Genomic DNA, 22231 nt, shown 5'->3' with positions numbered 1-22231 from the left:
TGTGGCACATATATACAATGGAATATTACTCAGCCATAAAAAGAAATGAAACTGAGTTATTTGTAATGAGGTGGATAGACCTGGAGTGTGTCATACAGAGTGAAGTAAGTCAGAAGGAGAAAAACAAATACTGTATGCTAACACATATATGGAATCTAAGAAAAAAAATGTCATGAAGAGATTAGTGGTAGGATGGGAATAAAGCACAGACTTACTAGAGCATGGACTTGAGGATATGGGGAGGGGGAAGGGTAAGCGGTGACGATGTGAGAGAGTGGCAGGGACATATACACACTACCAAATGTAAATTAGATAGCTAGTGGGAAGCTGCCGCATAGCACAGGGAGTTCACCTCTGTGCTTTGTGACCACCTAGAGGGGTGGGATAGGGAGGGTGGGAGGGAGGGTGATGCAAGAGGGAAGAGATATGGGAACATATGTATATGTATAACTGATTCACTTTGTTGTAAAGGAGAAACTAACACACTATTGTAATACAGTTATACTCAAATAAAGATGTTAAAAAAATAAAATAAAATAAGAGGATCAGAGTTTGGGTAAGTTTTTACTTTTGAAGTTTTCATGGTTACTGTTTATTTACATTTATGTTCAGTAATATTTTTCTAGAAATTTACATAATTTGTGGATTTGGTTATAATTGAAATTGTGTGTTATTAAGATTAGATTTATTGACATACAGAGATAAATTTCCTGTTTGGTGAAGGTACATTAAACCATGTCACTGTCTTTAAATATGTCTAAGTCTGTTTTGGGGGATTTTTCTGTGGCCGCAGAGGACAGCAGCCAGAACTGTATGACTTATTCTTCTTTGAATTTATACAATGACTTTGTCAAGAAAATTTCTTTTTTTCTCCAGTTGTTTATGTGGAAAAATTTCAAATCCACAGAAGAGTTGCAAGAATAGTACAGTGAACCCCCATATACTCTATATCCATATTCACCAATTGTTGCCATTTTGCCACATTTACTTTACCCCTACACCCACACACACTTTGTTTTTTGAGGAACCATTTGAGGATTAGTTGCACTTTATCACTTAATACTTCAGCTTATGTTTCCTAAGAACAAGTGATTTTCTTACGTGAGGACAATATAATTATATGAGAAAGAAATTTAACGTATAATTCTATGTATTATCAAATATATAGTCCATATTCAGATTTCCCCAATTGTCCCATGATGTTCTTTATTCTTTCATTTATACACATGTGTGTGTGTATATATAAATTTTTTTATTAAAGTCTTTTTTAAAAAATTAGGATACCATCAAGGATCACAATTGCATTTAGTTCTCATGTTTGTTTGATTTTCTTTAATTTAGAACAGTTCTCCCACTTTTTTTTTTTCTTTCACATCATTAACATTTTTGAAGCATTTAGGCCATGTTTGGCATAAAGTCCTTAATTTGTGTTTTCTGTTTTTTCCTCATGATTAGTTTCAGATTAAATATTTTTGTCAAGAATAATACTATCATAATTGATGGTCATTTCTTAGTGGAACACATCAAGAAGTATCAGTTTGATAATTGGTTAAATTGATGTTTTCTGTGTTTCTCCACTGCAAAAGTAGCTTTTCCTCTTTGCAATTAAAAAGTAAAGTGAGGGGTGATACTTTGAGACTCTGGGTGTCCTGTTCCCCTACAATCTTTCAGTCAGTGATTTTGCTGTCCTTTACACACACACACACATATATATATATATATACTTTTAAAAGATTTATTTATTATTTATTTTTGACTGCTTAGTTGCAATACGTGGGGTCTTCGTTGAGGCATGCAGGATCTTTCGTTGCGGCGCCTGCACTCTTCTTGTGGTGCACGGGCTTCTCTCTAGTTGTGGCGTGTGGGCTCCAGGGCATGTGGGCTCTGCAGTTTGCGGCACACAGACTCTCTAGTTGAGGCGCATGAGATCAGTAGTTGTGGTGTGCAGGCTTAGTTGCCCCGCGCGCGGCATGTGGGATCTTAATTCTCTGACGAGAGATCAAACCCATGTCCCATGCGTTGTAAGGCAGATTCTTTACCACTGGACCACCGGGGAAGTCCCCTGATTTTACTGTCCTTTGACAATCTTACCTGAATCAATTATAACTATAGTGTTTATACAGTGATGACCTTTCTCTTTCTACAAAACTTCGTTTACATCTCTTAAATTATATGATAGGTTCTTTTTTTAAAAAAATTATTTTTATTTATTTATTTTTGGGGCTGTGTTGGGTCTTCGTTGCTGTGCGTGGGCTTTCTCTAGTTGCGGCGAGCGGGGGCTGCTCTTCATTGCAGTGCGCAGGCTTCTCATTGCAGTGGCTTCTCTTGTTGCAGAGCACGGGCTCTAGGAGCACAGGCTTCAGTAGTTGTGGCACGTGGGCTCAGTAGTGGCTTGTGGGTTCTGGAGCGCAGGCTCAGTAGTTGTGGCACACAGGCTTAGTAGCTCCACGGCCTGTGGGATATTCCTGCACCAGGGCTCGAACCCGTGTCCCCTGCATTGGCAGGCGGATTCTTAACCACTGCGCCACCAGGGAAGCCCCTATGATAGGTTCTTAAAGCATACATTTTTTGAATGAATGAGGAAGCTCTAGTGAATGACTATTATAGGGAAACAAAGTTCAGGTCAGTTTAAGAGAAACTAAAACAAGTTAGTTATTTTATTTCTGTGCTCTCACATTGTTCAACACTTTATTTTAATATTTATCTGGTAAAATGAGGGAAAACAAATTCTTTAGGGTCAGAGTTGAATATATTTTTCTCATCTTTATGACCTACTAGAGTGCCTGGCACTTAAAAGGTTCTCAGTAAATGAAACAACTTCTTTTCATAGATGATATTTAAGTAGAAGCCAGATGACCACTTCTTACAATATCAAAAGGTAGATTTATGCATCACTAAATAGCAAGTTAGAATAGGTTACTTTATTTCCTATTCTAAATCTAACTTTTTTGATTTATTTCAAATCAGTAATGGTTAGCCAATACAATTTTCCAAATTTCCTAATATGACGATGTACTGAGAACACTGCAAAAATTTTAGCAAAAACCCACTAAAAACTTACAGTCCTAAATTATAGATAGTATAGACAAAAATATAAGACATAGGCATTTTTAGAAAATAGTTTTAAACTTTATTCAAGTATAAAATATATATAGCAAAGTACTTAAGGAGCATTAATCTTTAGGAAACACATGATGAACATACATATATGTGTGTATGTCTCTATTTATACATATAGACACAGACAACCGTGTAACCACCACCTAGATAAAGATACACAGAACATTTCTATTACTGTAGAAGTTTCCTTCATGCCCTTTTTCTGTCAATACCTGCCCCCTTTCCCACAAGGTAACCATTATTTGGACCCGTATCACCATAAATTAGTTTTGCCTGTTTTTGAATTTCATAAAAATGGAAAAATATAATATATCATGTTTTGTGTCTAGCTTCTTAAACTCTAATACTTAATGAGGTACTTCCCTGGTAGCACAGTGGTTAAGAATCTGCCTGCCAATGCAGGGGACACAGGTTTGAGCCCTGGTCCCGGAAGATCCCACATGCCACAGAGCAGCTAAGCCTGAGTGCCACAACTACTGAGCCTGCGCTCTAGAGCCTTTGAGCCACAACTACTGAAGCCCGAGTGCCTAGAGTCCATGCTCCACAACAAAGAGAAGCCACCGCAATGAGAAGCCTGTGCACTGCAACAAAGAGTAGCTCCTGCTTGTTGCAACTAGAGAAAGCCCACACGCAGCAACAAAGACCCAATGCAGCCAATAAATAAATAAATAAATTTATTTATTTAAAAAATACTTAATGAGATTAATCTGTGTTGTGTGCATCAAAAGTAAATATTTTTTATTGCTGAGTAATATTCCATCATATGGCTGTACCACAATTTATCTATTTTCCTATTAATGGACATTTGGATTGTTTCCACACTTAGGCTATTTGAGTAAAGCTGCTATAAACATTTTTATACATGTTAAACAGTTTTTTAAAAAAATGAGAATCCTATGTATTTTTAAAATTTTTTACTTATTCTATTATTCATCTGGTTGCGCCGGGTCCCAGTTGCGGCAGGTGGGCTCCCCAGCTGCGGCTCATGGGCTCCCCAGTTGCGGCTGGCAGGCTCCCTAGTTGCGGCATGCGAACTCCTAGCTGCAGCATGCATGCAGCACCCAGCCCCCCAATGAGGGACCAAACCTGGGCCCCTCGTATTGGGGGCACAGAATCCCAACCACTGCGCCACCAGGGAAGTCCCTAAACATGTTAAAAAGTTTTTATATGCTTTTCCTTTAACTTTTAAAAAACTTTCTTTTTTGAAAATGGAAGTATTATTGATTTACAATGTTGTATTAATTTCTGGTGTACAGCAAAGTGATTCAGTTATACATATATATATGTATATTCTTTTTCAGATTCTTTTCCTCTATAGGTTGTTACAAGATACTGAATATAGTTCCATGTACTATACTGTAGGACCTTATTGTTTATCTATTTTATGTAAACTGGTATGTATCTGTTAATCCCAAGATCCTAATTTATCACCCACCCCCACCCCTTCCCCTTTAGTAGCCATAACTTTGTTTTCTAAGTCTGTGAGTCTGTTTCTAGTTTGTAAATAAGTTCATTTGTATCATTTTTTTTTTTTAGATTCCACATGTAAGTGATATTTGTCTTTCTCTTTCTGGCTTACTTCACTTAGTATGATAATCTCTAGGTCCATCCATGTTGCTACACATGGCATTATTTCCTTCTTTTTTTATGACTGAATAATATTCCTCTGTGTGTGTGTGTGTGTGTGTGTGTGTGTGTGTGTGTGTGTGTATACCACATCTTCTTTACCCATTCATCTGTCAGTGGATGCTTAGGTTGCCTCTGTATCTTGGCTATTGTAAATAGTGCTTAAAGTTCTTTTTTATGGCTGAGTAATATTCCAGTGTGTTTGTGTGTGTGTGTGTGTGTGTGTGTGTGTGTGTGTGTGTGTGTGTGTGTGTGTACGTACCACATCTTCTTTACCCATTCATCTGTCAGTGGATGCTTAGGTTGCTTCCATGTCTTGGCTATTGTAAATAGTGCTTTAAACTTCTATTTCTTGCTTAAGAAGAATATAGAGCATCACTTTAATAGATCTTTGAGCATATTCTATTAAATTGTTAATTAAGTGGATTTAACCCCACTCAAAATGTATTTTGCAACATTATACTTTATTAAGTATAGTTAATGTGATCTTCATGTTAATGCAAAGAAAAATGAACTTGAAGTTTAATTTCATGACAAAGTAAATGAAAACTCTTAAATCAAAGTTATTTTTTTTTAATTGTGGTAAAAAAGACATAACATAAAATTTACCATTTAAATCATTTTAAATTACATTCACATTGTTGTACAACGATCACCCCAATTCTCAAGGTTCAGAAATTACGAGATAATATTGAAAGTGTTTTTCTGTTGCCACTGCAAGTTTAAAAAATATTTTTCTTTCATGGCAAAAGAAACCTTGGTAAAGGAAGCCTTAACCGAGGTTACAAGACCTTTTCTCTCATTACTATGATTTGATGATGCCAAAAGGAGAAACTATACAATTATAAACATTTTCATAGTATAAACCCAGTCCTTGGGAAACCACAGGTTAATGAGTGTCTTGTGCTGTCTTTCAAAAAGTATGAATTTGACATTTTCACTTAAATTCCCATTTGTAGTTTTGTCTCTATTCTGTGAAAGTCTTCAACTGTGTGTAATGCTGTCTTTGCTAATTTGCTTTTCCTAGACGGATATTTCTCTATTCTCCGGAAGTATAACTCAGGTTGGAAGTCCTGTTGGCAGTGCAATGAACCTTATTCCTGAAGATGGCCTTCCTCCCATTCTCATCTCCACTGGTGTAAAAGGAGGTATGTGGACTTAGATGTTTAAACAGGGATAGTTATATATGCCAATTGCTGCCTTCCAATTAAGGGAAAGAGATAGAATTCAAGTGATAATCACCTTTCTCTTCTCCAACAAAAAAGGTGACTACTCAGTGCCATGAAAAGCATTGTTGCTCTTACTGATTGTTTTAGAGAAGATATTTATGTTTTTATATTATCATTTCATATGTTAGAAGGATGTAATATTATTTTTAATTCTCACTGTGTATAAATGTAGCTTATTGGCAGTTCTTTCTTTTTTTTTTTTTTTTTTTGCGGTACGCGGGCCTCTCATTGCTGTGGCCCCTCCCGCTGCGGAGCCTACACACAGGCTCAACGGCCATGGCCCACGGGCCCAGCCGCTCCGCGGCATGTGGGATCCTCCCAGACCGGGGCATGAACCCGTGACCCCTGCATCGGCAGGCGGACTCTCAACAACTGCGCCACCAGGGAAGCCGGGAAGTTCTTTCTTCATATTCCAAAGCACATAATACTCTGAAGAGTTGCTTATAGTTCTAGGATTGACCCATATGATACAGTCAGTACATTAATTTAACTTCTTGTTTTGAAGTACAATACACATTCAGAAATGTGTATATAATAAGTGGAGAGCTCTGAACTTAAGTAGCAGTTTTCTGTTAAAAAATATTTTTAGTGAGTCCTGGTAAGACGGAAAGTTACTAATCAGTCAAAAGAATGCTTATCTTTATGCAGAAGTTTCTTGTTGATAGATCCAGATCAGCATCCAGTCAGTACATTTTCAGGAGATGGTTTATCGATAATCTCTCCTCAGTTTTGTCCTAGTCTTTTATCTGGTCTCCCTGCCTTCAGTCTTTCTCTCCTTTATTTAATCTTACATTTTGGTGCCAGTTATCTTTTTGTTTTTGAAGTATAGTTGATTTACAAAGTTGTGTTAATTTCTGGTGTACAGCAAAGTGATTCAGTTATACATGTATATATATCCTTTTTGATATTATTTTCCATCATGGTTTGTTACAGGATATTGAACATAGTTCCCTGTGCTATACAATAGGACCTTGTCGTTTATCCATTCTATGTATAATATCAATAGTTTGCATCTGCTAGTTCCAAACTCCCAATCCAACCCTCCTCTGCACCCTCCTCCCCCCGGCAACTACAATTCTGTTTTCTATGTCTGTGAGTCTGTTTCTGTTTCATAGATAAGTTCATTTGTGTCATATTTTAGACTCCACATATAAGTGATATCATACGGTATTTGTCTTTCTCTTTCTGGCTTACTTGGCTTAGTATGATAATCTTTAGGTCCACCCATGTAGCTGCAAATGACATTATTTCATTCTTTTTTATGGCTTAGTAATACACACCACATCTTCTTTATCTATTTGTCTATCGATGGACATTAAGGTTGTTTCTGTGTCTTGGCTATTGTAAATAGTACTACTCTGAACATAGGGGTGCATGTATCTTTTCAAATTATAGTTTTGCCTGAGTTTATGCCCAGTAATGGGATTGCTGGATCATATGGCAACTCTTTTTTTAGTTTTTTGAGGAACCTCCATACTGTTCTTCATAGTGGCTTCACCAGTTTACATTCCCACCAACAGTGTAGGAGGGTTCCCTTTTTTCCACACCCTCTCCAGCATTTGTTATTTGTAGACGTTTTAATGATGGCCATTCTGACTGGTGTGAGGTGGTACCTCATTGTGGTTTTGATTTGCATTTCTCTAATAACTAGTGATGTTGAGCATCTTTTCATGTGCCTGTTGGCCATCTGTATGTCTTCTTTGGAGGAATGTCTCCTTAGGTCTTCTGCCCATTTTTTGATTAGGTTTTTTTTTGATAGTGAGCTGTTATGAGCTGTTTGTATATTTTGGAAATTAAGCCCTTGTTGGTCTCATCATTTGCAAATATTTTCTCCCAGTCGGTAGGTTTTCTTTTTGTTTTGTTTATGGTTTCCTTTGCAGTGCAAATGTTTTTAAGTTTGATTAGGCCCAGTTATCTTTTTATTTTATTTTTTATTTATTTATTTATTTTTGCGGTACGTGGGCCTCTCACTGTTGTGGCCTCTCCCATTGCGGAGCACAGGCTCTGGACGTGCAGGCTCAGCGGCCATGGCTCACGGGCCCAGCTGTTCCGCGGCATGTGGGATCTTCCCAGACTGGGGCAGAAACCCGTGTCCCCTGCATTGGCAGGTGGACTCTCAACCACTGCGCCACCAAGGAAGCCCCAGTTATCTTTTTAAATGTAGGTATTATCATATATTGTTCTTGCTTAGAAAATTCAATGGGTTCCCAATGCCTTCCGTATAAATTACGTACCATGGCATATAGTGTTCCTTGTGACCTTATCTCAACTTATCTAATTTTATTTCCAGCCAACACCCCAGTACTTTACAGGCATGCTACAGATTATTTACTGTTTTCTGAATATTCACATTTCATACTTCCATGCTTTTTCTTGTGCTGTGGAATAGTGGGAAGAGAATGGACTTCAGAGCTGGACCAGCCTGAGTTTTAATCCAGTAACAGTCCATTCCAGCTGTATGATCCAGTGGGCAAGTCATTTATCCTCTCTGAATCTTTTTCCTAGATTTTTTTTAAAAATTAGGTAACTATAGCTAATTAAGAGTCATTATGAATAATAAATCAGATTTCATACCTGAAAGTACATAGCAAGAAAATTGGTACAAAGTAGGCATGTAATTAATATTTTTCTAATCTTTCTTTCCTCTGTCTAGAATAGAATACCCTTCTATATGCTAGACTCCTTGAATAACTCCTCAACCTTTCAAAATCCATATTAATGGTAAACTTCTCTGAATCCTACCTCGGCTGTCTTTGTAGTAGTGTTTTACATCCTCATTTCTGTTCAAATAGAAATTCTTATAGACTGTTACTATATTAACACATTTTTTCATTGTAATTTAGATATTTTATAGGTCTGATTCTTTATTCTCTATAGATCATGAATTCCTTCAGTCTGAATTCATGTTTGTGTCTTCTGCTCCTAGCATGGTGCTGGGCCTATATTAGGCTCTCAGTAGTGTTGGCTGAATGATCATACTGTCAAATGCAGCTTGTGTCTCAGATAGTTCAACAATGAACTTTCACATAAAGTTAAGCATTATTTTGATTGTATAATGCCTTTGCTCCTTGACTAGGACCCTCTAAAAATATTCTTTTGTAAGTAAATTTGCTACTTAGGTTTCAAATTTGGGTTATTTTAATAAATCTTAAATTAATAAGAAATTAAATTGGCCTACTCTGTTAAAACAAGATTTCAGGGTTCCATTTTCATTAAAAGTCACATCCATTAAATCTAATTGTCAAAACCTTTCCTACCAAGAAGCAGCAACTAGTTATCTATTGTATATTCACTTTCTTAAATCATATTACTATCTGTTAACCAGAATTTTGCTATTTTGTATTCCAGTGGAAAAACTTAATTAAAAAAATTTTTGAAAGTCACTTAGTATTTCTCTTTTCAGCAAATATTTTCCTTGATAGTGTATACATTTCCAAAATACATTTTGGTTTCTATTGGTCGGTGGGAAATGCTGTTATTTTGTACTGAACTCTTTCTTGACTTATACTTAGAGGAATTGTTTCATAAAACCAGTCGCTTATGATACTTTTATTGTCTGGGTGCATTTTTTAAAGTTTGATTTTTTTAATGGTAAAAAATCTCAACAGTACAAAAGCATATAGAGTAAAAAGTAGGATTCCCCTCTGCTTCAACCCCTAGACATCCTTTCTAGAGGTAACTAGTGTATTATCACTTCCTTGTATATCACGGATTATTATTATTATTTTTTTTTAACATCTTTATTGGAGTATAATTGTTTTACAATAGTGTGTTAGTTTTCCCTCTACAACAAACTAAATCAGTTATACATACACACCTGCTCCCACATCTCCTCCCTCTTGCATCACCCTCTCTCCCACCCTCCCTATCCCGCCCCCCCAGGCGGTCACACAGCACAGAGGTGATCTCCCTGTGCTATGCAGCAGCTTCCCACCAGCTATCTAATTTACATTTGATAGTGTATATATGTCCCTGCCACTCCCCCACTTCGTCACAGCCCACCCCTCCCCCTCCCCATATCCTCAAGTCCATGCTCGAATAAGTCTGTATCACGGATTATCTTAAATGTTGGTCTTAGAACATGTAATATGTGAAATTCTTATTATGATAGTTGGAGGATTTTTGTTAAATCAAAGGGTTGTTTTTAGACTGTGGCCTAAACCATTGCATGGAGAAGTCTATACATAGAATAACCATGTTATCATCCAAACTGGACCAGATCACTTTTAAGAATGAAAGGGGCACTATTAATATGCCACTGGGATAGCAGATATAAACCTGTGTTCACCCTATCTATAAATCAATTGCTTATCTCTTTCCTGTGAATAATAAGGCCGTTCCTCAATCAGATTTCTGTCTTGATTTGTCTCTTTAACCAATGGCTTACATTGTTTTCTCCCCTTACAGACTATGCTGTAGAAGAGAAACCATCACAGATTTCAGTAATGCAGCAATTGGAGGATGGTGGCCCTGACCCACTTGTATTTGTTTTAAATGCAAATTTGTTGTCAATGGTTAAAATTGTAAATTGTAAGTTGGAAATTTGTTTTTTGAAATTAAAATGAGATACTGAGTCATTAAATTCATTACACCCAAGTGTTTTTATGTAGAGCCACATCTTAATGAAAACTGGGTACGGAAAAAATTGGTTTGTATAAAATTATATATCCCCAAGGACAACTGTTGGACTGACTGAGACGCTTGCTTTTAGTCAAAGGGGTGAGATAGGTGAATTCTCCATGGAGGAAAACCAAATGCAACTTGAACTCATCTGAGTTAAGTTCTTCCTGAGATGGGTATGCTAAGTCACAGCTCACTACCAGAATAACTGGAGGTGGGTAAATTATCCAGGGGGGTCAATTTACACGCTAGGTTTAAATCCCAGAAACCTTAATCATGGTGCAAAACCTTATTTGGGAGAAGTGTTAACTAACACATAGTAAAATTTCAGTACATCACAATTTAGGATTCAGAAGAAACTTCTCAGTTCTTGGTGCTAGCTTCTTAGGTATCAGAATAAGAGAGGATAGTTACCTAGAATCTTGAATCCAGTATGGTATTGGAAAATAGAGAATGCATTTATCCTGGATGAATGTTAATAGGCAGAGTTTTGGAGAGAGGAAGGAAGCATTGGGGAACAGTCCTCCAGTTCCCACTGTGTATTTCTTTTAAGTTGTCCTTGGAAACCAGAAACACCAATATACTAAATTCTTTAGAGGTTCTGTATAAATGAAGTGCAGGTTTCTGGTTTGTTTGCTAATCACACCTTTGTATGTTTGGCCAGCTGCTAATGCTTGCCACCTTTCCTTCTAGGATCAAATTTTAAAATAATTTGCTGGAAATTTCAATTTACTATACCTAGTTTATAAGTTATACTTAGAAAATAGCTAATCTAGAGTTCCTTAAGTGTGCACCATCTTAATATAGTTCGATTGGGCACCTCTTATTTAGGTATATAAAGAAACAATTCACAGAATGAAAGAAAGGGATCTTTTATTAGTGTTGATTTACATTGTGATATCCATAATTTTATTTGAACCCTTTTTCAGTTCCATTGGGGATCTTGTTGTGTTGGCATACAAATAATAAAAATATCAAGGATTGAACATTATTTTTGAACTACATATAGCTTGTGCTGTTGTGACTCTACATAGCCTTAAAGTGAAGAAGTAGAAGTAATTAGTCCAGAAAAGCCATCTGTTTCACTGCTTTTTACCGGATGAAGTCAAGTAAAGTCCTGTTGCTGATTATCTGGAATTTTCTCCCAGGAAAACTATAATTTAAATAGCTAGACTCTTTTAGTCACAGGTTAAATTTAATAAGTATACATCAAAATATATTTTCTTTAGGCCACAGCCTGAATCCAAGTCTATAATAATTGCTTTTATTGTTTTTCTTGTTTCTAGTTTTAATTTTTTCCCTTAGTAAAGTGATTTAATTACACACACACACACACACACACACACACACACACACATATAGGTGGGGGAATATATCCTTTAATCATTATGGCTGAGGATGCATAGTTTGGTTTAATTTATTTCATTGTTAATGGAATGTTGTTTCTTTTAATACTTACACCTTTTTATAATAGAAGTTAAAAGTTTTTAGTGCACTTTCTTTCACTCTTACTTCTTTTACTTCCCTTCCAGTTGTTTTTCTAAGTGTTTGCTTAGAGCAAGAGGCATTGGTATGCTTTATTTTCTGCAATAGTCCTTTGGCTCAGTGCAGTGACAGTTCACAGCTGAATTACACAGACTCAGTGTGATCTATTTTATTCTTTGGTGTATTATAACAAAGATTTCTGTGCATTTCTTAAGGGCAAGGATTGAAAAGAATGTCTTCATTTCTTTTTATTTCATCTGTAGATGTGAACAGGAAGTGCTGGTGTTTTACAACCAAGGGAATGCATGCAGTGGGTCAGTCTGAGATAGTCATTCTTCTACAGTGTCTACCGGATGAAAAGTGCTTGCCGAAGGATATCTTTAACCATTTTGTGCAGCTTTATCGGGATTCTCTGGCAGGTGGGGATACTTTCTGACTTAGTCTGCACCCTTTACAGATGATAAAAAATTTTGGACTCAGATGCAAAATAATAGTCTTAAATTTGGAAACCTGGCATTGGACTTTGGTAGTATTGGCAAGTTAGAACTTGGCATGGTTTGAGTAAGTTATAAATTTTAATACTTCATGTGACACGTTGTTACTATTTTATAATGGCTAGAATCAGAGTTGTAAGATAATCCACTGACCATGATGTAAGAATATTTTCCTTTGAGTGGCCTAGGGGATATAGTATTGGTATCCGGTAGAAGGAAGCATAATGATAACTTATTACTTCAGTTAACAATATTTATATAATCATAATGTAAATATTCATTCAATTTTCAAGTTTCAAAAACCATTAGCATGGACAACTTTATTATGGTTTCAAAATAAATTCTAAATATTGTTACCTGTAACAATGTAAAAGTAAATGCATAGCTATTAGAAGCTGGAAAAGACTAAGGATACTAATATAAAGACATACTATTAAAAGCTGAGAGAGAAATATATTTAAGTGTATTATTTGACATTACAAAGTTAACCTTCTGCAGATTTAACAGAGGAGGTAAGAAGTAGTGTAATTGAGCTAAGTTCTCATTTATCATGATAAAAAGTAAAAAAATAATATCTGTAGTTGATAAATAGGGAAAGTGTAGTATAAGAACTAAAGCAAGTGAATAATAAATTAGATTATCCCTGAGAAACAAAGCTGGGGTGGGGTGAGGGTAGCCAAGGTATTAAAATTATTTTCATATATTATTTGATAATGTTTTAATAAATATATTAAAATAATAAATTATTCATACTTTCTGAATGCAGATAATTCCCCTTGTGGGATTCTATGCCAAAGAAATTATCTGAAATGTAAAATACACTTTGTACATGAAAGTGTTTATTATAGTATTACTTAAATTTAACAAAAAAATTTAGAGGCAACCTAAATTCCCAGCTATAGGAAAAAAGTTTAAGTGTGTTATACTTTTCAGATGAATGCATCTTTTTTAGAATATTTTTTAGCTATTAAAAGTAGTATTTTTATGGAAAATGCTCTTGAAATAAGTACAAAAGCATGATATAAAATCTCATCTTTAATGTGATTATAGCTTATGCATAAAAGATTATGCCTTTATGTCATAATTATGATATTTGAGGTAAAATATTACATGAAGGCAAGGTGCTATGTTAGAAATTGACCACACGATACCTGTGAAGTACAGTTCAGTATTTACTGTTCAGTATTTGTGTCAATTCCAAAATGTATGGGGTTAATATGAAGTCATCTGGAGCCTCTAGGCCTAAATTTCATTCCAGAAATTACTTGAAACATTCTTTTTTTCCCCCTCAGTTTGAATGTATTCAGATTGCATGTTTATATGGGTTTTGAGAGGGCATGAGGGACTAGGGCATGGGAGGTTCATGAATGTCTTGATTAGGAGTTTGTCCTTTATTCTGCAGTCAGTGAGGAGCCATTGAAAGAAATGAATGACATAACCAGATTTGCGTTTTAGAAAGATGACTCTAGAAGCAGTATGAAAATGGATCAAAGTCTGTGTGTCTGGTAGCAGGTAGAGCAGATAAGAAGCAATTACAGTGGATAAACAAACTTACAGTGGATGAGCACTAGAATACGGCATAACAATGAAAGATAAACATACTGCTGATATATGCAACAACATATCTGAAGTTCACAGACAGTAATACTGAACAAAAGAAGCCAGACACAAAAAAGTACATATTATGTGGTTACATTTATGTGATTCTCTGGAACAGGCAAAATGAATCTGTGGTGATAGAAATTAGATCATTGTTTGTCTGGGGTGAGGTGTGGGTGCAAGCACTAGAATTGATTGTAGACGGGCCCTGGGAACTCTCTGGGTTGATACAAATGTTCTGTATCTTGATTGGGATAGTGGTTACATGGGTGTGTACATTTGTCAAAACTCATTGAACTGTATAATTAAAATATGTAGTTTTTATTGCATGTAAATAATACCTCAATAAAATTGACTTAAAAATTTTATTGATATAATTGACACATACATTATATTAGTTTCAGGTGTACACTATAATGATTCAATATATGTATATATTGTGAAATGATCAATAAGTCTAGTTAACACACACATAGTTACAAATTTTTTTTTCTTTGTGATGAAAACTTTTAAGGTCTACTCTCTTAGCAACTTTCAAATATATAGTACATTACTGTTAACTATAGCCACTATGCTGTACCTACATCCTCAGTACTTATTTACTGGAAGTTTGTACCTTTGGACTACCTTCACCCATTTCACTTACCCTTCAACCCTCACCTCTGGTAATCACCAGTCTGATCCCTGTATCTATGAGTTCAGTGTACGTTTGTTTATTTGTTTAGATTCTGCATATAAGTGAGATCATACAGTATTTGTCTTTCTCTAACTTATTTCACTTAGCATGATGCCCTCAAGGTATATACATGTTGTGGCAAATGACAGGATTTCCTTCTTTTTAATGACAATAATATTCCATTGAATGTACATACCATGCTTTCTTTATCCATTCATCCATCAACACTTAAGTTACTTCCATGTCTTGGCTGTTAAAAATAATACTGCAGTGAACGTGGGGGTGTGGATATCTTTCCTAGTTAGTGTTTTCATTTCCTTCAGATAAATACCCAGAATTGGAATTGCAGGATCATATGGTAGTTCTATTATTAATTTTTTGAGAAACCTTCATGCTGTTCCATAGTGGTCGCACCAATTTACATTCCCACAAACAGTATACTAGGGTTCCCTTTTCTCCACATCCTTGCCAACATTTGTTATTTTAAAATTGATTTTTAAAAAAGCTATTGTCGGGCTTCCCTGGTGGCACAGTGGTTGAGAATCCGCCTACCGATGCAGGGGACACGGGTTTGTGCCCCGGTCCGGGAAGATCCCACATGCCGCGGAGCGGCTGGGCCCGTGAGCCATGGCCGCTGAGCCTGCGCGTCCGGAGCCTGTGCTCCGCAACGGGAAAGACCACAACAGTGAGAGGCCCGCGTACCACAAAACAAAACAACAACAACAAAAAAGGTATTGTCAGGATCCAGCAAGAAATTAAGATATTACCAATAATGGCAGTGGGAATAAAGAGTATTGAAGAGATATAAAAGAGTGATGCCTCAGTTCAGTAAGATTTCATAACTAATTGGATGTGAGGAGTGAGAGGGGACAAGTCAAAGTTGGCTTCAGATTTCTGGCTTGAGCACCTGAGTGGACTTCGTTCTTATTCATTGAGCCAGTGAATAGAGGAAGAAGAGCAGATTTGGCAGAGGAGTGGGAGATGAGTTCTTCGTTCAGTGTGTTGGATTTCAAATAATGGTGACAGATGGTAATATGTAAATGAAAGATGAATACATAAATAGAGACTTCAGGAGGTAGATCTGGGCTAAAATACAGATGTGGAAGACCAGCATTTTTGTGATAATTTTAAACTATGGCTGTGAATGGGATAGGCCAGTGTGAAGAGACTAGATCTATGAATGGAGCTCCTAGAAATACCAACAAGGAAAGGATGTGAATCATTACATGAGTCATTAAAATATATGTTTACCATAAATGGTTACTCATCTTTTAAAAGTATCTTTATATATCAATAGAGTGCATTTTGAACTAGCATATTAAAATGCAAAAATTCTACCACAAAAATCACTTGGAACTGATTATAAGACTAAGTAAGACTAAGGTCAGACTGTAATACATCTAAGCTGTGTTAAATGTTACCTATAAGATGAGGGCAAATACAAACATATCTAAGTAAATAATATTTTAAGTAAGCATAAATGAGTGAGCTGTAATGCTCTCTCTCTTTCTCTCTCCTTGAAAAGGAATCATTTCACAGCTTACAAAATATTGGAGCTAGTAGGGAACTTACATTATCTAGTATAACGCTTCATTTTTCAGATGAAGAAAATGAGACCTAGAAGTGTTAATGGCTTGCCCAAATCACAGACCTAGCTGGTGACAGAATTAGGACTAAAGTATTCTCTGCATTATGTCAGTTGCCTATGTGTGTATATTAATAGTATAGCAGTTTTTAAAAAACAGATATGGATAATACATATGTGCTATGCCTATTTTATTAAGAATCGCATGTGTAGATAATCAAGGTAGAAGCTTAGTATATTATTTCACTGTGATTTTTGTATGAACTTCCATGAACTCTTTATAATATTTTTACAGATTTTAAATCTAAACTACATGTATTAATAATATGTGTGTATATATATATATATATGTCTATGAATGTTTCTCATTTAGTATATATAAAATTTTTTTGTTACATGTCATTGCTTATGCTTTCCACAGTGAGGGGGGAAATGGTATTTTGTGAAAAATAACATTCTGAGAATTTCAGGGTGCCTTCTGGGTAATGTAGTGCCATGGAGATTCTAGATGGTATATTATTTCTCCCCATCTCCCCTCCCTTACTCCGTGTTTTTTATTTTTTTAACATCTTTACTGGAGTATAATTGCTTTACAATGTTCTGTTAGTTTCTGCTGTATAACAAAGTGAATCAGCTATATGTATACATATATTCCCTCCCTCTTGTGCCTCCCTCCCACCCTCCCTATCCCACCCCTCTAGGTGATCACAAAGCACTGAGCTGATATCCCTGTGTGATGCAGCTGCTTCCCACTAGCTATCTATTTTACATCATTTGGTAGTGTATATATGTCCATGCCACTCTCTCACTTCGTCCCAGCTTACCCTCTCCCCACCATCCCCTGTGTCCTGAAGTCCATTCTCTACATCTGCATATTTATTCCTGTCCTGCCCCTGGGTTCATCAGAATCTTTTTTTTTTTTAGATTCCATATATATGTGTTAGCATACAGTATTTGTTTTTCTCTTTCTGACTTACTTCACTCTGTATGACAGACTCTAGGTCCATCCACCTCACTACAAGTAACTCAATTTCGTTTCTTTTTATGGCTGAATAATAGTCCATTGTATACATGTGCCACATCTTCCTTATCCATTCATCTGTCGATGGACACCTAGGTTGCTTCCATGTCCTGGCTATTGTAAATAGTGCTGCAATGAACATTGTGGTACATGTCTCTTTTTAAATTATGCTTTTCTCAGGGTATATGCCCAGTAGTGGGATTGCTGGGTCATATGGCAGTTCTAGTTTTAGTTTTTTAAGGAACCTCCATACTGTTCTCCATAGTGGCTGTATCAGGGCTTCCCTGGTGGCGCAGTGGTTGAGAGTGCGCCTGCCGATGCAGGGGACACGGGTTCGTGCCCCGGTTCGGGAAGATCCCACATGCCGCAGAGTGGCTGGGCCTGTGGCTGCTGAGCCTGCGCCCCGCAGCGGGAGAGTCCACAGCAGCAAGAGCCCGCATAACGTAAAACAAACAAACAAACAAACAAAAAAACCAAACATAGTGGCTGTATCAATTTACATTCCCACCAACCATGCAAGAAGTTTCCCTTTTCTCCACACCCTCTCCAGCATTTATTGTTTGTAGATTTTTTGATGATGGCCATTCTTACTGGTGTGAGGTGATACCTCATTGTGGTTTTGATTTGCATTTCTATAATGATTAGTGATGTTGAGCATCTTTTCATGTGTTTGTTGGCAATCTATAAATCTTCTTTGGAGAAATATCTATTTAGGTTTTACACCCATTTTTGGATTGGGTTGTTTGTTTTTTTGATATTTAGCTGTGTGAGCTACTTGTATATTTTGGAGATTAATCCTTTGTCAGGTGCTTCGTTTGCAAATATTTTCTCCTGTCCTGAGGGTTATCTTTTCGTCTTTATGGTTTCCTTTGCTGTGCAAAAACTTTTATAAGTTTCATTAGGTCCAATTTGTTTATTTTTGGTTTTATTTCCATTTCTCTAGGAGGTGGGTCAAAAGGATCTTGCTGTGATGTATGTCATAGAGTGTTCTGCCTGTGTTTTCCTCAAAGAGTTTTATAGTGTCTGGCCTTACATTTAGGTCTTTAATCCATTTTGAGTTTATTTTTGTGTATGGTGTTAGGAAGCGTTCTAGTTTCATTCTTTTACTTGAAGTTGTCCAGTTTTCCCAGCACCACTTAACTGAAGAGGCTGTCTTTTCTCCATTGTATAATCTTGCCTCCTTTATCAAAGATAAGGTTTATCACTGAGCCTTCTATCCTGTTCCATTGATCTATATTTCTGTTTTTGTGCCAGTACCATACAGTCTTGATTACTGTAGTTTTGTAGTATAGTCTGAAGTTCAGGGAGCCTAATTCCTCCAGGTCTGTTTTTCTTTCTCAAGATTGCTTTGGCTATTTGGGGTCTTTTGTGTTTCCATAAAAACTGTGCAATTTTTTGTTCTATTTCTGTGAAAAATGCCATTGGTAGTATAGTCATTTTCACAATGTTGATTCTTCTAGTCCAAGAACATGGTGCATCTCTCCATCTGTTTTTATTGTCTTTAATTTCTTTCATCATTGTCTTATGGTTTTCTGCATACAGGTCTTTTGTCTCCTTAGGTAGGTTTATTCCTAGATATTTTATTCTTTTTGTTGCAGTGGTAAATGGGAGTCTTTCCTTAATTTCTTTAATATATTTTGCAATTAGTGTATTTCTGTGCATTGATTTTGTCTCCTGCTGCTTTACCAGATTCATTGATTAGCTCTAGTAGCTTTCTGGTAGCATCTTTAGGATTCTCTACGTATAGTATCATGTCATCTGCAAACAGTGACAGTTTTACATCTTCTTTTCTGATTTGGATTCCTTTTATTTGTTTTTCTTCTATGATTGCTGTGGCTAAAAATTCCAAAACTATGTTGAATAAAAGTGGTGAGAGTGGGTAGCCTTGCCTTGATCCTAATCTTAGAGGAAATGGTTTCAGTTTTCCACCATTGAGAATGATGTTGGCTGTGAGTTTGTCATATATGGCCTTATTATGTTGAGGTAGGTTCCCTCCCTGCCCACTTTCTGGAGAGTTTTTATCATAAATGGGTGTTGAATTTTGTCAAAAGCTTTTTCTGTGTCTGTTGAGATTATTGTATGGCTTTTATCTTCAGTTTGTTAACATGGTGTATTACATCAATTGATTTGCATATATTGAAGAATCCTTGCATTCCTGGGATAAACCCCACTTGATCATGGTGTGTGATCTTTTTAATGTGCTGTTGGATTCTGTTTGCTAGTATTTTGTTGAGGATTTTTGCATCTATGTTCATCAGTGACATTGGCCTGTGTAGTTTTCTTTTTTTGTGACATCTTTGTCTGGTTTTCATATCAGGGTGATGGTGGCCTTGTAGAATGAGTTTGGGAGTGTTCCTTGCCCTGCTATATTTTGGAAGAGTTTGAGAAGAATAGGTGTTAGCTCTTCTCTAAATGTTTGATAGAATTCGCCTGTGAAGCCATCTGTTCCTGGGCTTTTGTTTGCTGGAAGATTTTTAATCACAGTTTCAATTTCAGTGCTTGTGATTGGTCTGTTCATATTTTCTATTTCTTCCTGGTTCAGTCTTAGAAGACTGTACTTTTCTAAGAATCTGTCCATTTCTTCCAGGTTTTCCATTTTATTGGCATATGGTTGCTTGTAGTAATCTCTCATGATCCTTTGTATTTCTGCAGTGCCAATTGTTACATCTCCTTTTTCAATTCTAATTCTGTTGATTTGAGTATTCTCCCTTTTTTCTTGATGAGACTGGCTAGAGTTTTATCAATTTTGTTTATCTTCTCAAAGAACCACGTTTTAGTTTTATTGATCTTTGCTATTGTTTCCTTCATTTCTTCTTCATTTTTTTCTAATCTGATCTTTATGACTTCTTTCCTTCTGCTAACTTTGGGGTATTTTTGTTCTTGTTTCTCTAATTGCTTTAGGTGTAAGGTTAGGTTGTTTATTTGAGATGTTCCTTGTTTTTTGACATAAGATTGTATTGCTATAAACTTCCCTCTTAGAACTGCTTTTGCTGCATCCCATAGGTTTTGAGTTGTTGTATTTTCATTGTCATTTGTGCATCCCATAGGTTTTGGGTCGTCATGTTTTCATTGTTTTTTGTTTCTAGGGTTTTTTTATTTCCTCTTTTATTTCTTCACTCATCTCTTGGTTATTAATAGCATATTGTTTAGCCTCCATGTGTTTGTATATTTTACATTTTTTTTTCCTGTAATTGATATCTAGTCTCATAACGTGGTTGGAAAAGATACTTGATACGATTTCAGTTTTCTTAAATTTACTGAGGCTTGGTTTGTGTCCCAAGGTATTATCTATCCTGGAGAATGTTCCATATGCACATGTTAAGAAAGTGTATTCTGTTGTTTTTGGATGGAATGTCCTATAAATATCAATTTATTCCATCTGGTCTAATGTGTCATTTAAAGCTTGTGTTTGCTTATATATTTTCATTTTGGATGATCTGTCCATTGGTGAAAGTGGGATGTTAAAGTCCCCTACTATGATTGTGTTACTGTCTATTTCCCCCTTTATGGCTGTTAGCATTTGCCTTATGTATTGAGGTGCTCCTGTGTTGGGTGCATAAATATTTACAATTGGTATACCTTCTTGGATTGATCCCTTGATCATTATGTAGTGTCCTTCTTTGTCTCTTGTAATAGTCTTTATTTTAAAGTCCATTTTGTCTGATATGAGAATTGCTACTCCAGCTTTCTTTTGATTTCCATTTGCATGGAATATCTTTTTCCATCCCCTCACTTTCAGTCTGTATGTGCCCCTAGGTCTGAAGTGGGTCTCTTGTAGACAGCATATATATAGGTCTTGTTTTTGTATCCATTCTGCCAGTCTGTGTCTTTTGGTTGGAGCAATTAATCCATTACATTTAAGGTAATTATTGATATGTATGTTCCTATTACCATTTTCTTAATTGTTTTGGGTTTGTTATTGTAGGTCTTTTCCTTCTTTTGTGTTTCCTGCCTAGAGAAATTCCTTTAGCATTTTTTGTAAAGCTCGTTTGGTGGTGCTGAATTCTGTTAGCTTTTGCTTGTCTGTAAAGCTTTTAATTTTTCCATTGAATCTGAATGAGATCCTTGCTGGGTAGAGTAATCTTGGTTGTAGGTTTTTCCCTTTCATCACTTTAAATATGTCCTGCCACTCCCTTCTGGCTAGCAGAGTTTCTGCTGAAAGAGCAGCTGTTAACCTTATGGGGATTCCCTTGTGTGTTATTTGTTGCTTTTCCCTTGCTGCTTTTAATATTTTTTCTTTGTATTTAATTTTTGATAGTTTGATTATTATGTGTCTTGGTGTGTTTCTCCTTGGATTTATCCTGTATGGGACTCTGCAGTTCTTGGACTTGATTATTTCCTTTCCCATATTAGGGAAGTTTTCAAATATAATCTCTTGAAATATTTTCACAGACCCTTTCTTTTTCTCTTCTTTTTCTGGGACCCCTGTAATTCAAATGTTGTTGCTTTTAATGTTGTCCCAGAGGTCTCTGAGACTGTCCTCAATTGTTTTCATTCTGTTTTCTTTATTCTGCTCTGCAGCAGTTATTTCCACTATTTTATCTTCCAGATCACTTAATCCGTTCTTTTGCCTCAGTGATTCTGCTACTGAATCCTTCTAGAGTGGTTTTAATTTCATTTATTGTGTTATTCATCGTTGTTTGTTTGCTCTTTATTTCTTCCAGTTACTTGTTAAACATTTCTTGTATTTTCTCCATTCTGTTTCCTAGATTTTGGATCATCTTTACTATCATTACTCTGAATTCTTTTTCAGGTAGACTCCCTATTTCCTCTTCA

At 36.1% G+C, this 22231-nt stretch overlaps 1 protein-coding gene across 4 annotated transcripts in view; it reads left to right on the top strand.

Moving 5' to 3' along the window:
* The window catches only part of ZFYVE9 (zinc finger FYVE-type containing 9), a 193791-nt gene that overhangs the window by 112124 nt on the left and 59436 nt on the right, over positions 1–22231 (top strand). For all 4 annotated transcript variants that reach the window (XM_059054536.2, XM_059054550.2, XM_067007676.1 and 1 more), the window contains 3 exons: positions 5774–5894; positions 10383–10505; positions 12344–12499. In XM_059054536.2, the coding sequence (XP_058910519.1) occupies positions 5774–5894; positions 10383–10505; positions 12344–12499 (400 nt within the window). The remainder of the gene's footprint in view (positions 1–5773; positions 5895–10382; positions 10506–12343; positions 12500–22231) is intronic.

This window comes from Kogia breviceps, chromosome 1 (assembly GCF_026419965.1).
Source record: "Kogia breviceps isolate mKogBre1 chromosome 1, mKogBre1 haplotype 1, whole genome shotgun sequence".
NCBI lineage: Eukaryota > Metazoa > Chordata > Mammalia > Artiodactyla > Physeteridae > Kogia > Kogia breviceps.
Note: the sequence above shows the minus strand (reverse complement) of the source record. Positions and strands in the feature narration are given on the sequence as shown.